Source organism: Trachypithecus francoisi, unplaced genomic scaffold, assembly GCF_009764315.1.
Source record: "Trachypithecus francoisi isolate TF-2019V2 unplaced genomic scaffold, Tfra_2.0 Lachesis_group20, whole genome shotgun sequence".
Taxonomy (NCBI): Eukaryota; Metazoa; Chordata; class Mammalia; order Primates; family Cercopithecidae; genus Trachypithecus; species Trachypithecus francoisi.
In genome coordinates, this window is record NW_022681466.1 from 13,317,153 (window position 1) to 13,335,262 (window position 18,110).

General features: G+C 51.7%; 1 protein-coding gene across 1 annotated transcript; it reads right to left on the reverse strand.

Moving 5' to 3' along the window:
• Positions 1-14,248: 14,248 nt before the first annotated feature.
• ALYREF (Aly/REF export factor) lies at positions 14,249-18,106 on the reverse strand. Its single transcript, XM_033181605.1, has 6 exons — positions 17,721-18,106; positions 17,091-17,222; positions 15,592-15,739; positions 14,930-14,993; positions 14,651-14,828; positions 14,249-14,557 (listed from the first exon to the last, which is right to left on the reverse strand). The coding sequence occupies exons 1-6, from the start codon at positions 17,976-17,978 to the stop codon at positions 14,543-14,545; spliced, it is 795 nt and encodes a 264-aa protein (XP_033037496.1). The 5' UTR covers positions 17,979-18,106; the 3' UTR covers positions 14,249-14,542.
• Positions 18,107-18,110: the final 4 nt, after the last annotated feature.

Genomic DNA, 18,110 nt, shown 5'->3' on the forward strand with positions numbered 1-18,110 from the left:
CCGCCTCCCGGGTTCCCGCCATTCTCCTGCCTCAGCCTCCCGAGTAGCTGGGACTACAGGCGCCGCCACCTCGCCCGGCTAGTTTTTTTTTTGTATTTTTAGTAGAGACGGGGTTTCACCGTGTTAGCCAGGATGGTCTCGATCTCCTGACCTTGTGATCTGCCCGTCTTGGCCTCCCAAAGTGCTGGGATTACAGGCTTGAGCCACCGCGCCCGGCCCGAAACTTTTTAAGATAGGATCTATGTTGTTCGAGATGGATTCAAATTCCTGGGCTCAAGTGATCCTCCTCCCTCAGCCTCCCAGGTAGCTGGGACTATAGGCTTGTACTACTTCGTCCAGCTTCCAGCTTTTTCCATGTTTGTGAACTGCCTATTCATGTTCTTGGTGGTAATTGTTTCCCAAGATTCTGTTTGTTTTGAGTTTGTGAGACTGTCTGATTTACAGAAGTTTTTGTTTTTTGAGTCTTGCTCTGTCATCCAGGCAGTACAGTGGCACAATCTTGGCTCCTGGCAGCCTCGACCTCTGGAGCTCACGGGATCCTCCCACCTCATCCTCCCAAGTAGTTGGGACCACAGGTGGCACCACCATGCCAATTTTTTTTTTTTTTTTTATGTTACAGCAATGAGTCTGGGTACTTTTTGTATTTTTTTGTAGAGATGGGTTTTGCCATGTTGCCCAGGTTGGTGACTTACAGAAGTTTAAAAAGTCCTTACTGTCCTGCAAAGATAGGGACTCTTCTTTTTTTTTTTTTTTTTTTTGAGACAGAGTCTCGCTCTGTCGCCCAGGCTGGAGTGCAGTGGCCGGATCTCAGCTCACTGCAAGCTCCGCCTCCGGGTTCCCGCCATTCTCCTGCCTCAGCCTCCCGAGTAGCTGGGACTACAGGCGCCGCCACCTCGCCCGGCTAGTTTTTTGTATTTTTTAGTAGAGACGGGGTTTCACCGTGTTAGCCAGGATGGTCTCGATCTCCCGACCTCGTGATCCGCCCGTCTCGGCCTCCCAAAGTGCTGGGATGACAGGCTTGAGCCACCGCGCCCGGCTGGACTCTTCTTTTTTACCTAACGATACCATGAACACGCCCACCAAAACTGACAATGCTTTCTGACATCTAATAGTCTCTGCTCAATTTTCCCCAAGTTTCTTCTTGCCATCATGTCCCCACATCAGGGTCTGGACAGAGGCCACGCTGTGCACTGGGATGCCACTGCCTCTATTTCGTCCTCTGCGCTTCGTGCCGCTCAGGTGCTGAGGAGCCGGGGTGTCTTGCTGACAGTGTCCTGTGCTCTGGATTTGCCGGGCTGATCCCTCCGGTGCCCTGAGAACCCTCTCCCGTCGTCTGCACTTCTTAGGCAGGATGAGCCCGTCCGAGTGCTAGAGGCTGCTGGGGCCTTCTGCTGCTTTACCTCATCGGACTTGTCTTCTGGTCCTACCTGTAGTGAGGTATAGTTGGTTCTGGGAAGCTGGGCTGGTCCGGTCCACCCATTATCAGTGGCCTCCTCAACTGTCATCGCCAGTTTTCACTGTTTCTGACATGCATCATCATTGGGCACTGCAAAATGCTGATTTTCTAATTTTGGGTTCTTTTTGAGAAAGTCTTGCTCTTTTGCCTAGGCTGGAGTGCAGGGGCACACTCGTGGCTCACTGCGACCTCCGCCTCCTGGGTTCAAGTGATTCTCATGCCTTGGCCTCCCAAAGTGTTGGGGTTACAGGCGTGAGCCACCGTGCCTGGCCTGATTTTCTAATTATTTCTGTACTTCTTAGCTGGAATTCTTTATTTTTTTAAAAAAGGACCCCCTGTCATCAATTGTTGCCCCAAAATTAAATACTTCATACAGAAAAGACAAATGCCTGATTCTTTCCTTTTATTTCCCAGTTTTTATAAGTCAGTGCCCTTACAACTTCCAAAAGTAAACATGAGGTTTCTTTCCTTAAGCAGCATCATCAACTCTTGGATGTTGATATATTCAACACAAGCTAAAAAAAAGGAATCTTAAGTCTTAAGATATCATTAAGAGTAACTTGAATTACTTATGAAGGATTTATATACTAAATATATGCTCACATTAATTTTCATATAGATATTAATTTACAAGTAATAAACATGCTAAAACATTTTATAATTCACTTCAATAATGTGTAGAGATAACATAAAAATTAATTCTAGCCTACCTTAGGCTACATGATCACAGACAAGCTGATGTAATTAAAAGAAAAGATTTATTTCCTGGTACTTTCATGGCTTTATTTTTACATTAAAATTTTTCATGATGTATTATTTATTGCTATCTTTCACCAAATGGTTGGCCAGTCAATCCCAGGGTGACTTCTTAATAATAACAGCTAATACATGTAAACCATAAACATTTATGAAAATTATACACCCTCATATAAATTTCATTATAACATACATAAATTACAAAAGAAAGAAAAAGTCAACGAGGATATGGGGGTAGCCAAAAGGAATACAAACTAACAAATGAACCTAACTATGTACAAATTATGCAAATCACATAATTTGCAGGAGGAGGTGGAAAGAAAGAAAAGAACTCATCTAGGCAGCGTTTGAAACCAGTACTGTAGACGCTACAGATCAAACACAAAAACAACAGTGCACAATTAAGGAAGGTGCCCTCCATAGTGACTGTGCCTCCTGGGGGCACAGGTTGAGCAGTTCACCTGCAGCACTGACATGGCCTAAGTGAATGTCGTGTCAATCTGAGAGCCAGGTTTACCCCGTCACAGGAAGAAACTACACATAAGGAAAGGGGCAGGTGAGACAGGAACAGTAGGAACTAGACAGCTACAGAAACCAGTGGGGGTAAATGCATAAGCACGTGTCACAGATCCACTTCCCAGCTCTGTCCGAGGAGGGCCCAGAAGCAACAAGCACAGCCAGTGCCCAAGTCTTGGTTACTAAATCCCAGTCTCCAGTGAGGGAGGGCTCCCTGGAGAAGAAGCTGGGTCCAGAGCTGGGACAAGGAAAACCGAAGACATCCCAAAATAAGGAAGTGCTTAAATAAGGACGGGGCACAGGAGCAAATCTCCAGGAGCCCCCAGTGGCCAAAGCATGGAAACAGTATCAGATTATGACTCACGGAATCAAACATCCCTTGAGTTCATACTGATCCACACATGTAAAGAAAGAAACGGTAGGCCGGGCGCAGTGGCTCACGCCTGCAATCCCAGCACTTTGGGAGGCCAAGGCGGGCGGATCACTTGAGCTCGAGAATTTGAGACCAGCCTGAGCAACATGAGGAAACCCCATCTCTACAAGAAATACAAAAACTTAGCTGTGCATGGTGGTGAGCACCTGTGGTTCCAGCTACTCAGGAGGCTGAGATGGAAGGATCACTTGAGTCCGGGAGGTCGAGGCTGCAGTGAGCCATGACTGAGCCACTGCACTGCAACCTGAGCGACAGAGTAAGACCCTGTCTCAGAAAAAAAAAGCTGGAGAAGGGACTGCTCTTTCTTAGAGACGAATTCCAATTAATAAACGTCAAAGGAATGAGGAAAATGCAAAAATCACCTTTGAAAACTAAGTTGTTAATTACTGCATTGCAAGACCCACCAGCGGATGCTGAAATCGGTGGGTTGGCCGGGCGCGGTGGCTCACGCCTGTAATCCTAGCACCTTGGGAGGCCGAGGTGGGTGGATTGCCTGAGCTCAGGAGTCCAAGACCAGCCTGGGCAACATGGTGAAACCCCGTCTCTACTAAAAATACAAAAAAATTACCTGGGCATGGTGGGCGTGTGCCTGTAATCCCAGCTGCTTGGGAGGCTGAGATGGGAATTGCTTGAAGCTGGGAGGCGGAGGTTGCAGTGAGCTGAGATTGTGCCACTGCACTCCAGCCTGGGTAACAGAGACTCCATCTCAAAAAAAAAAAAAAAAATTAGTGGGTAAAACTTGGAAGAGAAACAGACATTCACTTAGTCTGGAAGTATATCCCCAAAGTATTTATGGATGACAAAGGGAAAACAGTAACTATGTAGTGGAGAAGCCCCGGCAGCCGCAGCTGCCACCTAAACTAGTATGACCAGGAGTTGGACAGACTGACATTGCATATCTCCACGATGCATTGAGAAGAGGACATCCCAGCTGTGGTATTCATGCCAAAAAATAAACCAGCAGGGCATGGTGGCTCAGGCCTGTAATCCCAGCACTTTGGGAGGCCAAGGCAGATGGATCACAAGGTCAGGAGTTCAAGATCAGCCTGGCCAGCATGGTGAAACCTTGTCTCTACTAAAAATACAAAAATTAGCCAGGTGTGGTGGCGGGCACCTGTAATCCCAGCTACTTGGGAGGCGGAGGCAGGAGAATCGCTTGAACCTGGGAGGCAGAGGTTGCAGTGAGCTGAGATCACACCACTGCACTCCAAATTGGGAGACAGAGTCAGACTCCATCTCAAAAAAAAAAAAAAAAAAAAAAAAAACCTTGTCCAGTCATAAGGTCAGAGTCCCCAATGCGAGGGGCATTCTACGAAATAGCTGACAGTACCCTTCAGAAGTGTCAAGGTCATAAAAGACAAAAGCTTCTTTTCTATAAATCTGAATATAAAAATGGTAACATTTCAGGAAATTCGTAAATAGAGAAATAGACTGACATTAATAGGCTGTGTTGGGTGTGGTGGCTCACACTTGTAATCCCAACACTTTGGGAGACCAAGGCAGGAGGATCCCTAGAGTGCAAGAGTTCGAGACCAACCTGGGCAACATGGTGAGACCCCATCTATACAAAGTTTTAAAAATCAGCCAGGCGCGGTGGTGGGTGCCTGTAGTCCCAGCTACTAAGGAGGCTGAGGTGGGAGATCCCTTGATCCTGGGAGTTCCAGGATGCAGTTAGCTGTGTTTGTGCCACTGCACTCCAGCCTGGACACCAGAGGGAGACCTTGCTTCAAAACTCAATTTTTAAAAATTTAGTTTTTTTTTTTTTTTTTTAAAGATACTGAGATGCTACTATGTCCATTTCAGGAAGAATATCATAGCACTTTTGAGACAAGTTTTTTTTTCTTTTTTTTTGAGACAGAGTCTCACTCTGTCACCCCGGCTGGAGTGCAGTCGTGCGATTTTGGCTCACTACAAGCTCTGCCTCCCAGGTTCACGCCATTGTCCTGCCTCAGCCTCCCAAGTAGCTGGGACTACAGGTGCCCACCACCACGCCTAGCTAATTTTTTGTATTTTTAGTAGAGATGGGGTTTCACTGTGTTAGCCAGGATGGTCTCCATCTCCTGACTTTGTGATCCACCTGCCTCAGCCTCCCAGCGTGCTGGAAATACAGGCGTGAGCCACCGTGCCTGGCCTGAGACAAGTTTTTCTATAAAACTTAATGACATAAAGTAATAGCTGGAGTTCAGGTATTCATTATGCTCAACAAAATCAATCTTTTATGACGCTACTTTGTTGAATGCCACTGATAATAGGACATTTAATTCCATTTAGGATATATGTATTTCCCAGTAAAGTCCTTCTAAATCTGCCACGGTGGCAATTTATCCATGGTAACGTCTATTCAGTCCAGACATAAAAAAGATAGAGATGAAAGACATTAAAAAAAAAGAATTACAAAGAAAAAACTGCAAAGCAAAACCACAATGAGATATTACTTCACACCCAGTAGGATGACTAAACTATAAAAGATGAGTGTTGGTGAGAATGTGGAGAAATTGGAACCCTCATACATTGCTGGTAGAAATATAAAATGCTGCAGCTGCTTCGGAAAAGTCTGGCAGTTCCTCAAAAAATTAAAGTTACCTCATGACCCAGCAATTCTACTCGAGAATTGAAAAGATGTTAATATAAAATGTATATAAAAATGTTCACAGCAGCATCATTCTTATAACGTCACGGAGTGGAGGCAACCCCAATGTCCATGAACAGATGAATAGACAAACAAACCATGTGGTGTATCCATGCCAGTCGTCGGCCATAAGAAGGAATAGTCTTAGACACAGCACAACACAGATGCACCTTAAAAACGCCGGCTGGGGATGCGCATGGTGGCGCACGCCTGTAATCCTAGCACTTTGGGAGGCCAAGATGGGCAGATCAGGAGATAGAGACCATCCTGGCTAACAGGGTGAAATGCCGTCTCTACTAAAAATACTAAACACATTTGCCGGCCGTGGTGGTGGGTGCCTGTAGTCCCAGCTACTCAGGAGGCTGAGGGAGAATGGTGTGAACCCAGGACACGGAGCTTGCAGTGAACCAAGATGACACCACTACACTCCAGCCTGGGAGACAGCGAGACTCCGTCTCAAAAAACAAAAACAAAAAACACTGGCTGGAAGCTGGGCTTGATGGCTCATGCCTGTAATCCCAGCACTTTGGGAGGCCAAGGTAGGCAGATCACCTGAGGTCAGGAGTTCAAGACCAGCCTAGCCAACATGGGGAAACCCCGTCTCTACTAAAAATACAGAAAATTAGTGGCTGGGCACAGTGGCTCACCCCTGTAATTCTAGCACTTTGAGAGGCCAAGGTGGGCGGATCAGGAGGTCAAGAGATCGAGACCATCCTGGCTAACATGGTGGAGCCCTGTTTCTACTAAAAATACAAAAAATTAGCCAGGCATGGTGGCAGGCGCCTATAGTCCCAGCTACTCGGGAGGCTGAGGCAGAAGAATGGCATGAACCCGGGAGGCGGAGCTTGCGATGAGCTAAGATCATGCCACTGCACTCCAGCCTGGGCGACAGAGCGAGACTCCGTCTCAAAAGAAAAAAAAAAGAAAAAAATTAACTGGGCATGGTGGCGGGTGCCTGTAATCCCAGCTTCTTGGGAAGCTGAGGCAGGAGAATCAGTTGAACCCAGGAGGCAGAGGTTGCAGTGAGCCGAGATTGCGCCATGGCACTCCAGCCCAGGTGAGAAGAGTGAAACTCCATCTCAAAAAAAAAGAAAAAAAAAGAAAAAACAACTTGCTGGATGTGGCAGCATGTGCCTGTGGTCTCAGTTACTTGGGAGGCTGAGGTGGGAAGATTGCTTAAGCCCAGGATTTGCATTTACAGTAAGCTATGACTGAGCTACCACACTCCAGCCTACTGACAGAGGAAGACCCTGTCTCTTAAAAAAAGAAACCTGGCCGGGCGCGGTGGCTCACGCCTGTAATCTCAGCACTTTGGGAGGCCCAGGTGGATGGATCATGAGGTCAGGAGATCGAGATCATCCTGGCTAACATGATGAAATCGTCTCTACTAAAAATACAAAAACAAAATTAGCTGGGTGTTGTGGTCAGCGCCTGTAGACCCATCTACTTGGGAGGCTGAGGTGGGAGAATGGCGTGAGCCCAGAAGGCAGAGCTTGCGGTGAGCTGAGATTGCACCACTGCACTCCAGCCTGGGCGACAGAGCGCCTCCGTCTCAAAAAAAAGAAATCTATTATGTTAAGTCAAAGAAGATAGATACTAGTGACACTGATTTTATGAAATGTCCAGAATAGGCAAATCCAGAGACAAAATGAAGGTTAGTGGTTGCTGGGGCTAGGGAGTGACTGCTAGTGGGTAGTTTTTTGTTTTTTTTTTTTAAGACGGAGTTTCACTCTTGTTGCCCGGGCTGGAGTGCAATGGCACGATCTTGGCTTACTGCAACCTCCACCTCCCAGGTTCAAGCAATTCTCCTGCCTCAGTCTCCCTAGTAGCTAGGATTACAGGCATGTGCCACCACGCCCGGCTAATTTTGTATTTTTAGTAGAGACAGGGTTTCTCCATGTTGGTCAGGCTGGTCTCGAACTCCTGACCTCAGGTGATCCGCCTGCCTCGGCCTCCCAAAGTGCTGGGATGACAGGCGTGAGCCACCGCGCCTGGCCTAACTAGTGGGTGGGTTTTTTTTCTGAAATTCGATGGTGGTGGATGTGTGACACAGTAAATACAGGGAAAGCTGCTGACCTGTGCAGTGACTTTAAGTGGGTGAACTTCATAATGTTAATTACATCTCAATAAAGCTCTTACTTCAGACAACCCTGCAGTAACAGCATTCTCTCTGGAGGGTCCTGGGAAGGCAATTTAGTTCGCACCAATTTGTACCAAATGGAACCACAAAAGGGTAAATCACCCTTTTGTGATTACTGAATGCTACTTTTTGAACTAAAAAACTGGTTTTCTTTTTTTGTACTTTTTACTGGGGGGTGGTGGGACAGGGTCTCACTGTATTGCCCAGGCTGGATTCAAACCTCTGGGCTTAAGCAACCTTCCCAAGTAGCTGGATTACAAGGAAACACCACCATACCCCGGTATAAACAAGTTTTAACAACAGTTTAGGCCGGGCGCGGTGGCTCAAGCCTGTAATCCCAGCACTTTGGGAGGTCGAGACGGGCGGATCACAAGGTCAGGAGATCAAGACCATCCTGGCTAACATAGTGAAACCCCGTCTCTACTAAAAAATAAAAAAAAACTAGCCGGTTGAGGTGGCGGACACCTGTAGTCCCAGCTCCTCGGGAGGCTGAGGCAGGAGAATGGCGTAAACCCGGGAGGCGGAGCTTGCAGTGAGCTGAGATCCGGCCACTGCACTCCAGCCTGGGCGACAGAGTGAGACTCCGTCTCAAAAACAAAAACAAAAACAAAAAACAACAGTTTAGGCTGGGTGTGGTGGCTCACAGTGGTTCACACTTGTAATCCCAGCACTTTGGGAGACTGAGGTGGGCACTTGAGGTCAGGAGTTTGAGACCAGCCTGACCAACATGGTGGAACCCCATCTCTTATTAAAAATACAAAAATTAGCTGGGAGTGGTGGAGCACAGGTGAAGTCCCAGCTACTCAGGAGGCTGCAGGCTGAGGCGGGAGAATCGCTTGAATTTTGGAAGTGGAGGTTGCAGTGAGCTGAGATCACGCCACTGCACTCTAGCCTGGGTGACAGACTCTGTCTCAAACAAAAAAAAAAAAAAAAAGAAAGCACTTTGTATTATATATATGTACATATATGTATGTATGTGTATATATACGTATATGTACATATATGTATGTATGTGTATATATACGTCTCTGTGTGTGTGTGTATATATATATTTTTTTGAGACGGAGTCTCACTCTGTCGCCAGGCTGGAGAGCAGTGGCGCAATCTCAGCTCACTGCAACCTCCGACTCCTGGGTTCAAGCAATTCTACTGCCTCAGCCTCCCGAGTAGCTGGGATTACAGGCACGCACCACCATGCCCAGCTAATTTTTGTATTTTTAGTAGAGACGGGGGTTTCACCATGTTGGCCAGGATGGTCTCGATCTTCTGACCTCGTGATTTGCGCCCTCCTCAGCCTCCCAGAGTGCTGGAATTACAGGCGTGAACCACCAAGACCGGCCTATATTTTATATATTTTTAAAACAAAACAGAAGTCAGTCTACTCCACGTCCTCTGCCTTCGGGTATCATCCACATCGAGGCCCTCCATGCCGGGCCCCAGCCCATGGCCTCCCCACACTGGCTGGCTCTTCCCCAGGCTAGACCACAACCTCTGGATGATGTCCTCACAGGGCTCCTTCCTTCATGGCCTAGCAGGGGCGAGATATTAATGCCGTGTCAACTGCCCACCCTGGCCATGCTGGGGGCCTGGCTTGTTCTTGAGCCTTCCAAGTGTGTTCTCAGCTTGGGACCTTTGCACCTGCCATTCTCTGCCAGTGAAGCTTCCCCCATACCCATTTATTTGTTGAGGGCAGGCCTCTGACCCTGAAGAACTAAGACTGGCCGGGTCCCTTTGTTTTCTTCCACAGCCTCTTCACCATCTAACATCCTGTATTTCACTGTCTTCTGTCTTTTCCTCATTAGAATGTGTGCTCTCTGGCTGGGCGTGGTGGCTCAAGCCTGTCATCCCAGCACTTTGGGAGGCTGAGGCGGGCGGATCACGAGGTCAGGAGTTCGAGACCAGCCTGGCCAACACAGTGAAACCCTGTTGCTATTAAAAATACAAAAATTAGCTGGGCGTGGTGGCAGGCACCTGTAATCCCAGCTACTAGGAGGCTGAGGCAGGGGAATTGCTTGAACCAGGGAGATGAAGGTTTCAGTGCTCCCTAAAAAAAAAAAAAAAAAAAAAACTCTAAAATGAAAGACTGTATTACTAGATTGCTGAGAGGATAAATGAAATGTATGCAGAACATCCAGCAGAGCTGCAGCCACGGACACTGGCTGGCCATTTGTGCAGCCTGAGAGAGGAGTGCTCTTGTAGCCCGTGTTCCTACCATGCCCCACACTCCACTCCTGTGAGGCTTGACTGCAGCCTGTCACTTGTATGTTTCCTCTATCAGACCCAAAAGTTACTCATTTACACAACTCTGTTGCCAGATACAGACATGACCATCTCATGAGATCTGAAAGGATTTCTGAGAGCAACAATATCGCCCCTTAACCCACAGAAGGCTGAACATGATTCAGTTAGCTTCCTAGTCCAGACTGCTTGTTAGATCTCTGTGCACACCAGCCAGAAGCCAGAGCACCTGTGGGAGCTGCACGCTGACACCTGAGACTCTCTCCAAGGACCCCAGGCTGAAGACAGAGCTGGGCAGGCCATGAGCCACCCTGGAAGAGCTCCAAGTCCCACAGGAATGCTGCCTCTCCTGCCTGGGGCTGGCCAGTTCCTACTCTCAACCCATGCCAGCGAGGGAAAGGGACCAGGAAGAACAGGGCTTCCCTTTTCTCCCCACATTTGAACACCCTGAGTGTAATTTGGCTTTGCTACCCTTCAGTCATATGTCCAATCTGGGTCAATCCCTGTGCTTTCTTTTTTTTCCAAGATGGAGTTGTACTCTTTTTCATCCAGGCTGGAGTGCAATGGCGTGATCTTGGCTCACTGCAACCTCCACCTCCCGGGTTCAAGCGATTCTCCTGCCTCAGCCTCCGGAGTAGCTGGGATTACAGGTGCATGGCACCACGGAACCACAGGACTGCCAGAGGCAGAGAAGGTTCCCCCCGAGTGCCCATGGGGCAAAGGCTGTCAGTTCAGTTTGTCAGCTATAGCTTGCTGCCTGAGCAAGCATCACTCAGTCACCAGGTGGGGGGCAGCAGGGCGCTGGGCAGTGTGGAGTGTCTGCCCTGCAAGGCCCTGTGCCCGGAGGACTGGCAGCACCTTTCAGGAGGGGACCAGACAGCCCAGCTGGCCAAGAGCTCAGGTCTACTTGCTGTCTGTGCAGTCAGTGGAAGAGCCCACTCTTGTCTCATACGCCCCTCAATGGGACAATAAATTAAATAGTCCTCTAGCCTTGGAAGTAAAGTAAGGTTTTGTGTTTTATGAATAAAGAAATGAAGGCTGAGTACGATGAGGCTCAGCCCAGCTACCTGACCTGCTGCCCACCAAAAGCCCCAGTGGCTTCCAGACCCAGCCTCTACCCTAGTTATAAATGGCCAGCCCTGCCCCCACCCCAGGAACAGAATCAGGTCATTCTCCTTTGACCACTCGGCAGCACCTGCCTCAAAGATCCCACCACTGGACCCCCAGCAAATGCCAGCTGTTGCTTCTATGACATCATTTTCTCTACTTCCATAACCTCCAACCCTCCCAAGACCATGCCACATGTGGACACTACCTCAACGTATCCACGTGCTATCAGCTGACAAACTGGAGGTCTGGCTCTAGGCAGTGATCTGCTGTGGGCCAGCTGGTGCCTCTGCCTAGCCTGTCCGATGCGGAGCACTCCAGATGCTGACACCCCTCAGCTGGCTCCTTCCTGGGGCCTTCTCTCCAACGACACCTACCCACCCAGTCCCCCAAGGCCTCATAATACTTCATTCCCATGCCCCTCATTCCTGAGAATGCCAGTAAGCCCCAAATGCCAGTAAGTCATTCCTCCCTCCAAATGTCTGCTACATCACTACTGCACAACCAAAGCAGTGCTGCCTGTCAGTCCTGCCATTTGTCACACCCTACAGAGGCTGATCATACTAGTCCACCAGGTGCCCTCTCCACTTCTTTTTTTTTTTTTTTTTTTTTGAGACGGAGTCTCGCTCTGTGGCCCAGGCTGGAGTGCAGTGGCCGGATCTCAGCTCATTGCAAGCTCCGCCTCCCGGGTTCACGCCATTCTCCTGCCTCAGCCTCCCGAGTAGCTGGGACTACAGGCGCCGCCACCTCGCCTGGCTATTTTTTTGTATTTTTAGTAGAGACGGGGTTTCACCGTGTTAGCCAGGATGGTCTCGATCTCCTGACCTCGTGATCCGCCCGTCTCGGCCTCCCAAAGTGCTGGGATTACAGGCTTGAGCCACCGCGCCCAGCCCCCCCTCCACTTCCTAAGCAGCAGGGAGCCAGTCCTAGCACGGCCCCAGAGAGCATCCCCCCTGCCTGGCATAAGCCTGCTCAGGCCTTGCTCCAACACTGAGGCCAGGCCAAGGGCACCTGCTTGGGGATAACCTGATTCCAACTCACCGAACTGATGACATTTTCCTGTCACATTCACAGCAACTAAAGCTGGGTACTTAGTAATCCTTTCTCCTGCTAGATAGACTGGGCTTCTGGAAGGGCCAAGATTAGTCATCCTGCTCATCTGGGTTTCTAGATGTGGCCCTGGCAGGCACGGGGCAAGCTGCTTAGATGGCAGCTGCTGACCTGTAGTGACATCTGTGACCAACAGTGAAAGGGCCACCCTTAGTCACACTCCCCTGGCCCATGACTCAGCCAGGCCCATCCCAGCGTGGAAGCAAGCTTAGCCTGGGATGTGTGCCCGCAGGAGCTGCTGGTGGAAGGAAAGGTTTCTGCAGACACGGCATACATTCCTGTCTGTCTCTCCACTAGCACTACCCACTGCCCTGGTCTTCCATACATCCCAGCAGTGGGACAGTGGCGTCAGGCAAAACTCGGGAGCTTCCTTGTCCCCCTTCCCATCTCATTCTCAAAGTGCTGTCACCAATCCAGCATCGGGGGCATAAGGCTCTCTCTCCACTGCCCAGCTTGGAGTGCAGGGGCGTGATAATGGCTCACAGCAGCCTCGACCTCCAGGGCTCAAGCGATCCTCCCACCTCAGCCTTTAGACTAGCTGAGACTACAGGAGCATGCCACCACACCCAGCTAATTTTTGTATTTTTAGTAAAGACGGGGTGTTGCCATGTTGCCTAGGCTGGTCTCCAACTTCTGGGCTCAAGAGATCCTCCTGCCCTGACTTCCCAAAGTGCTGGGATTACAGGTATCAGGCGTTGCCCCACTCTTTTTTGAGACGGAGTTTTACTCTTGTTGCCCAGACTGGAGTGCAATGGCACAATCTCAGCTCACTGCAACCTCCACCTCCCTGGTTCAGGCGATCCTCTTGCCTCAGCCTCCCGAGTAGCTGGGATTACAGGCATGCGCCACCACACCCAGCTAATTTTGTATTTTTAGTAGAGATGCGGTTTCACCATGTTGGTCAGGCTGCTCTTGAACTCCTGACATCAGGTGATCCGCCTACCTCAGCCTCCCAAAGTGCTGGGGATTACAGGTGTGAGCCACCACGCCCAGCCGCCCCACTTTTTTTTTTTTCTGAGACGGAGTCTCGCTCTGTCGCCCAGGCTGGAGTGCAGTGGCGCGATCTCGGCTCACTGCAAGCTCCGCCTCCCGGGTTCACGCCATTCTCCTGCCTCAGCCTCCTGAGTAGCTGGGACTACAGGCGCCCGCCACCGCACCCGGCTAATTTTTTGTATTTTTAGTAGAGACGGGGTTTCACCATGGTTTCGATCTCCTGACCTTGTGATCCGCCCGTCTCGGCCTCCCAAAGTGCTGGGATTACAGGCGTGAGCCACCGTGCCCGGCCTCCGCCCCACTCTTAAATGGACAGATTGTCACAGCTTCCACCAGTCACTTCATCAAATATACAACTAAGAATCCTCATACCTTGCTCTGTGGCAACGTTAAAAAAAAAACCAGAAAAACAAAGGAATTACACTACAAAGGCAAAACTGCTGAATCCACGTTTCTCTGAAAACCAGAGTACGAGAAAGAAAGGAACAGCCCAGAGATGCTCTGGCTGTGGGAAGTCTGTGGACAGCACAGGGCAGCCCGCCCCACCCCAACCTCCCCTCACCTGGAGGCACAGGCACAAGGGTCAACAGGTGGCTCCCGGCAAAGGTGTCCTCCCACCTGGTGAGTTAGAGAGGAAGGCGTTAGGTGTGAGGCAGGAAAGAGGATGAGAAAGGAAGCAGGCAGCTTCGGCCCTCCAGGAGTGGGGACCCCTCACCACCCCATAACCCATGACAGCGTCAGGCGCCCAATACCCCATGGGGCTGCACCCTCCATCCCCAACTCAGGTTCCCCCACCCCCCTCCCAGCTGGACAGACACCAAAGTCCTGGCCCAGGCTTGGACTCCAACAGTGGGACGAATCAAACAGTTCCAGTTCTACACACATTTCTATTTTATTATGGAAAAGGTGGAAACGCCACCTTCTCCACAACAGCAACCGGTAAAATTTATCCCAAAAATAACTCGGTACAAAACAGGTCTGTTTCAGAATTTAAAAAAAAAAAAAAGGAAAAAAAAAAAAGCCTTTCCATGAGTTTGTAAATCCTATTTTAAAACATGAAAGAAACAAATCCACCACTGGCCGCCCAGCCCCGGCCGCCGCCCGCCCGGCCAGGAGCACGAGGGAGCGCCTGGGCCCGTTCCACACGCGGGTGTGCCGGTCCGCTTAGCTGCTGTCCATCTGAAACACAGAGGAAAAGAGGCTCGCGTTCACAGAAGGCCTGCCCCCACGGTGGCTCCGACCAGGCCCCCAGCTGGCTCCCCCAGGACTCACTCTTGCATTATAGGCGTCCAGCTGGGCATCCAGCTCCTCTGCCGAAAGCTGCTGCTTTGAATGTCTGCCGGCACCTCTGCCTCTTCCACGGGCGCCTCCACGGGTGCCCCTCCGAGTGCCTCCACCACCACCAAAACCTCCAGCGCCACGGCTTCTAGTCATGCCACCTCTGTTTACGCTAGCAAGAAAAACAACACCGTTGACATAGCTGGAAGGACCCCAAGGGCGATACAGCTAGACCCTAGGCCAACACCCTTCCCTAGAGGCCCCGGAAGTCACCTCTGTGCAGGTCTCCGCTGTGTATCAATCTGTGATGTGACAAGCTGAATGTTCATGGGGCGGCCTGCGGCAAAGAATACAAAAGGGCACGTTCTAATGAGAGGCTGTGAAACCAACCCAGCTGGCACCACACCCTGGTCTCCATGCAAACACTGGAAAGGGCCTCTGTGTGTCTCAAATGCCCCCGACAAGGGAAATGGCCTGGAGATACTGGTGGGAGAACAAAATGGCAAGGAAGCACCCCCACCAACACCTCCTCACTCCTTCTCAGTCCAGACGAGGTGGGCTGCTTGCTGAGGTGTCGGGGTGCTCGTGGGTGGAGAGGTGTGGGTGACCTGACGAAGAAGAACCGGTACCTTTGTCTTTACGACTACAGCCCCGCACTCAGAGGTGTACTATGGCGGTTCTGAGAAGGCTTCACAGAAGTGAATCTTCCGGAAGGAGCTGAAGGAGGGGAGGGATGTAGCTTGCTGGATGGGGGTTCACAAGAGGTTGGTCCAGATGTGTGGGGCAGCATGAGAGGTGGCAGATGGAAGAGAGAGACAAAGGGGCAAATGCAAAGTGTCCTCAGCCACAGGGGTACCCCATTTTCCTACCTGGACAGGTGCCAGCCCCAAACTCCACAAGCCCCACAGTCAGCGTGGGTCCAACCCCAGACTCACCATCCAGAGGGACACCGTTGTACTGCTTCATGGCCTTCAGGGCATCTGCTTTCCGCTCAAAGTGCACGTCTGCTGTTCCTAAGCTGCGGCCAGAGCGATCATAGTGCACAGCCGCCTTCTTCAGCGTTCCAAATTCAGCAAAGAGTTCCTGGGAGTTGCAAAGAGCAGTTGTCAGAAAACCAAAAAAACTGGGTTCCTTCTGGTGGCCCAGGGGCAGGCCCTGGAAGCGTGAGTTGCTTTGGGGGTGGTTCCCTGGGAGGCACGACAGTGGTAACGGGACATGAGGGAAGGGCGGGGCAGGAGGGACAGCAACTTCCAAGAGCACCTGGGTCTGAGGGCTCCTGCCATTGTGGGGACCTGACACGTGTACCATGATGCAGGCAGAGGAAGTCGCGAAGCCCCCTAGCAAGGGGCACAACATTGAGTCACTATCCTCCTCACCGAAGGAAAACTGACAACACCCCCAAGGGCTGTTCCAAGAAACGGTCAAGGCTAAGAGCAAGGGAAGCAGCCGGCACCAGACCAGCCTGAAGGGCCTGTCGATCGGGAGCCCTGACCCCAGCCCCTCCCCCAAAGGCAGGTTCTGGCTCACCTTTCCCTCTCCTCCTACTCAAGCCTGCCGCAAAGTCTGAAGTCAAGCGCTGCCATGGAAACTGCCCTGACCTCAGGCAGGCTGGGAGTTGGAGAGGGAACCCAGAGTGTGGGGATACTCCGGCCGCAGGCACACAGCGGGAACTGGAGTTCACCAAAAGCGGTTTCCAGTGGATGCTAGAAACCACCTTAAAAAAAGTGTTGAGACACTGTGAGTGCTCACTGGCCCTACTCTGTCCTCCCAAGGCAAATGGCTGGGCTGTGGGCAACTGAACCCTGCCCAGCCATCTCCAAAACTGATTCCCAAAAAATCATTTCTTCACCAGAAAACAAGTTTAAATGCCATTGGGATGCAATTTTTCTTTTTTTAAAAAAGAAAAGCTTCAACCAAAGATGGGCTTGAGACTCATGTCACTGAAGGGACACGGAGGTGGGGAGTGACAAAACCACAGCGCACAACGCCTTTGCAAGACAACACTCAAGGCAAACAGAGCCAGAAAAATCACACAGGCTTCCTGGGCTTCATAAGGGACATAAAGATTCTTTTTCTCACACGAAGCCACTAAAACGGGCACAAAATTTAAAGAGCAACTGGGCTGGGTTAAACAGCCAAGAACCACTCACATTTGGTCAGTCTTGGTCCCTGTTAGAAACTGGAAGCCCTGACAGGGGATTGTCACTCACAGAACCCATCTTCAGACTATCAGCAGCAGGTCCTCAGGCTCGGCTAGGCTCGCACCTGCCTGCGGACTGAGCCCGGCTTCACTAGAGCTAGGTCTGTCCTGCAGCCCTTCAGAGCTGGGAGGGCTCCCTTCGCTAAGGCGGGAAGGGGACTCAGGGCCCCATCCCCAAATCACGATCCGTCCTGTGCAGGGCGAACGGCTCACCGAGAAGCCCTCGTCTCTTACCTGAATATCGGCGTCTGAAACTCCAAAATCCAGATTGGACACCAGCAGTTTCCCACCCGTCTCCACGCCGGCACCACCCCCGAAGCCACTGTCGAAAAGATCGTGCTGCCACTTGTCGGGAAGTTGTTTTGGCTGAAAAGAAAACCGTAACAACAGCAGATGTGTGAGTCTCAGTCCAGGCTTTCCTGGCCCTCACGGCTACTCCGGACCCTCCCTCTTCCCGGCCTGAGAGGATCCGGCCGAGACGCGGCCGCCAGCGCTCCCTCCGGCGCAGCAGCTGCCCCAGCCCGAGGCGGCATGGTCCCACCACGGCCGCACAACTTCAGTTCCCTTCGACTAACTTCCCGCCGCCGGTGCCGCGCCCAGCGTCCCCTCCTCTCCTGCCGCCACGAGGCCCCGGCGGCCGGAACAGACAAAGAGCCGGGAAGGGTCTCAGCCTCCGGGACCGGGCCCCGAAAGAACGACCTCGCTCCCGCCCACCACCCCCTGCGCACCCACACGCACCCTCCGGACCTCCGGGCGGCCGCTCCACCGGCCCTATCTGTCCGTCGGCCCAGGTCTCCACCGCGAGACGCCCTGGCCCCGGCTGGTCCCCTCCCGCTCTCCGGCGCGGCCGGCCTCCGCACTCACCCTGCTGTAGGGCGCCGGTCGGTTCCTGCCGCCTCCGCCGGCCGCGCCGCGGGCGATGGCCGGCCGGTTCCGGATGGGCCCGCCGCCTCGACTCACTCGCGCGGCAGCCTGCGCCCCACCGCCGCGGCCGCCCTGGGAGCCGGCCCGGCCGCGGCCCCGGCCCCCGCCGCGGCCGCCTCGCTGGCTCCGGTTCAGTTTAATGATGTCGTCCAGAGACATGTCCATTTTGTCGGCCATGGCGGGCGCGGAATCGGGCATCGGCTCGAGCCCGCGCGTCAGCACGCCGGCGCGTCACTTCCGGCGCCGCGTGAGGCCTTCCGGTGCCACGGACTCGGAGCCACTGCTGATTGGCCGCCGGCGGACGGCTGCGCGCGCGGGACGGCGGTGAGG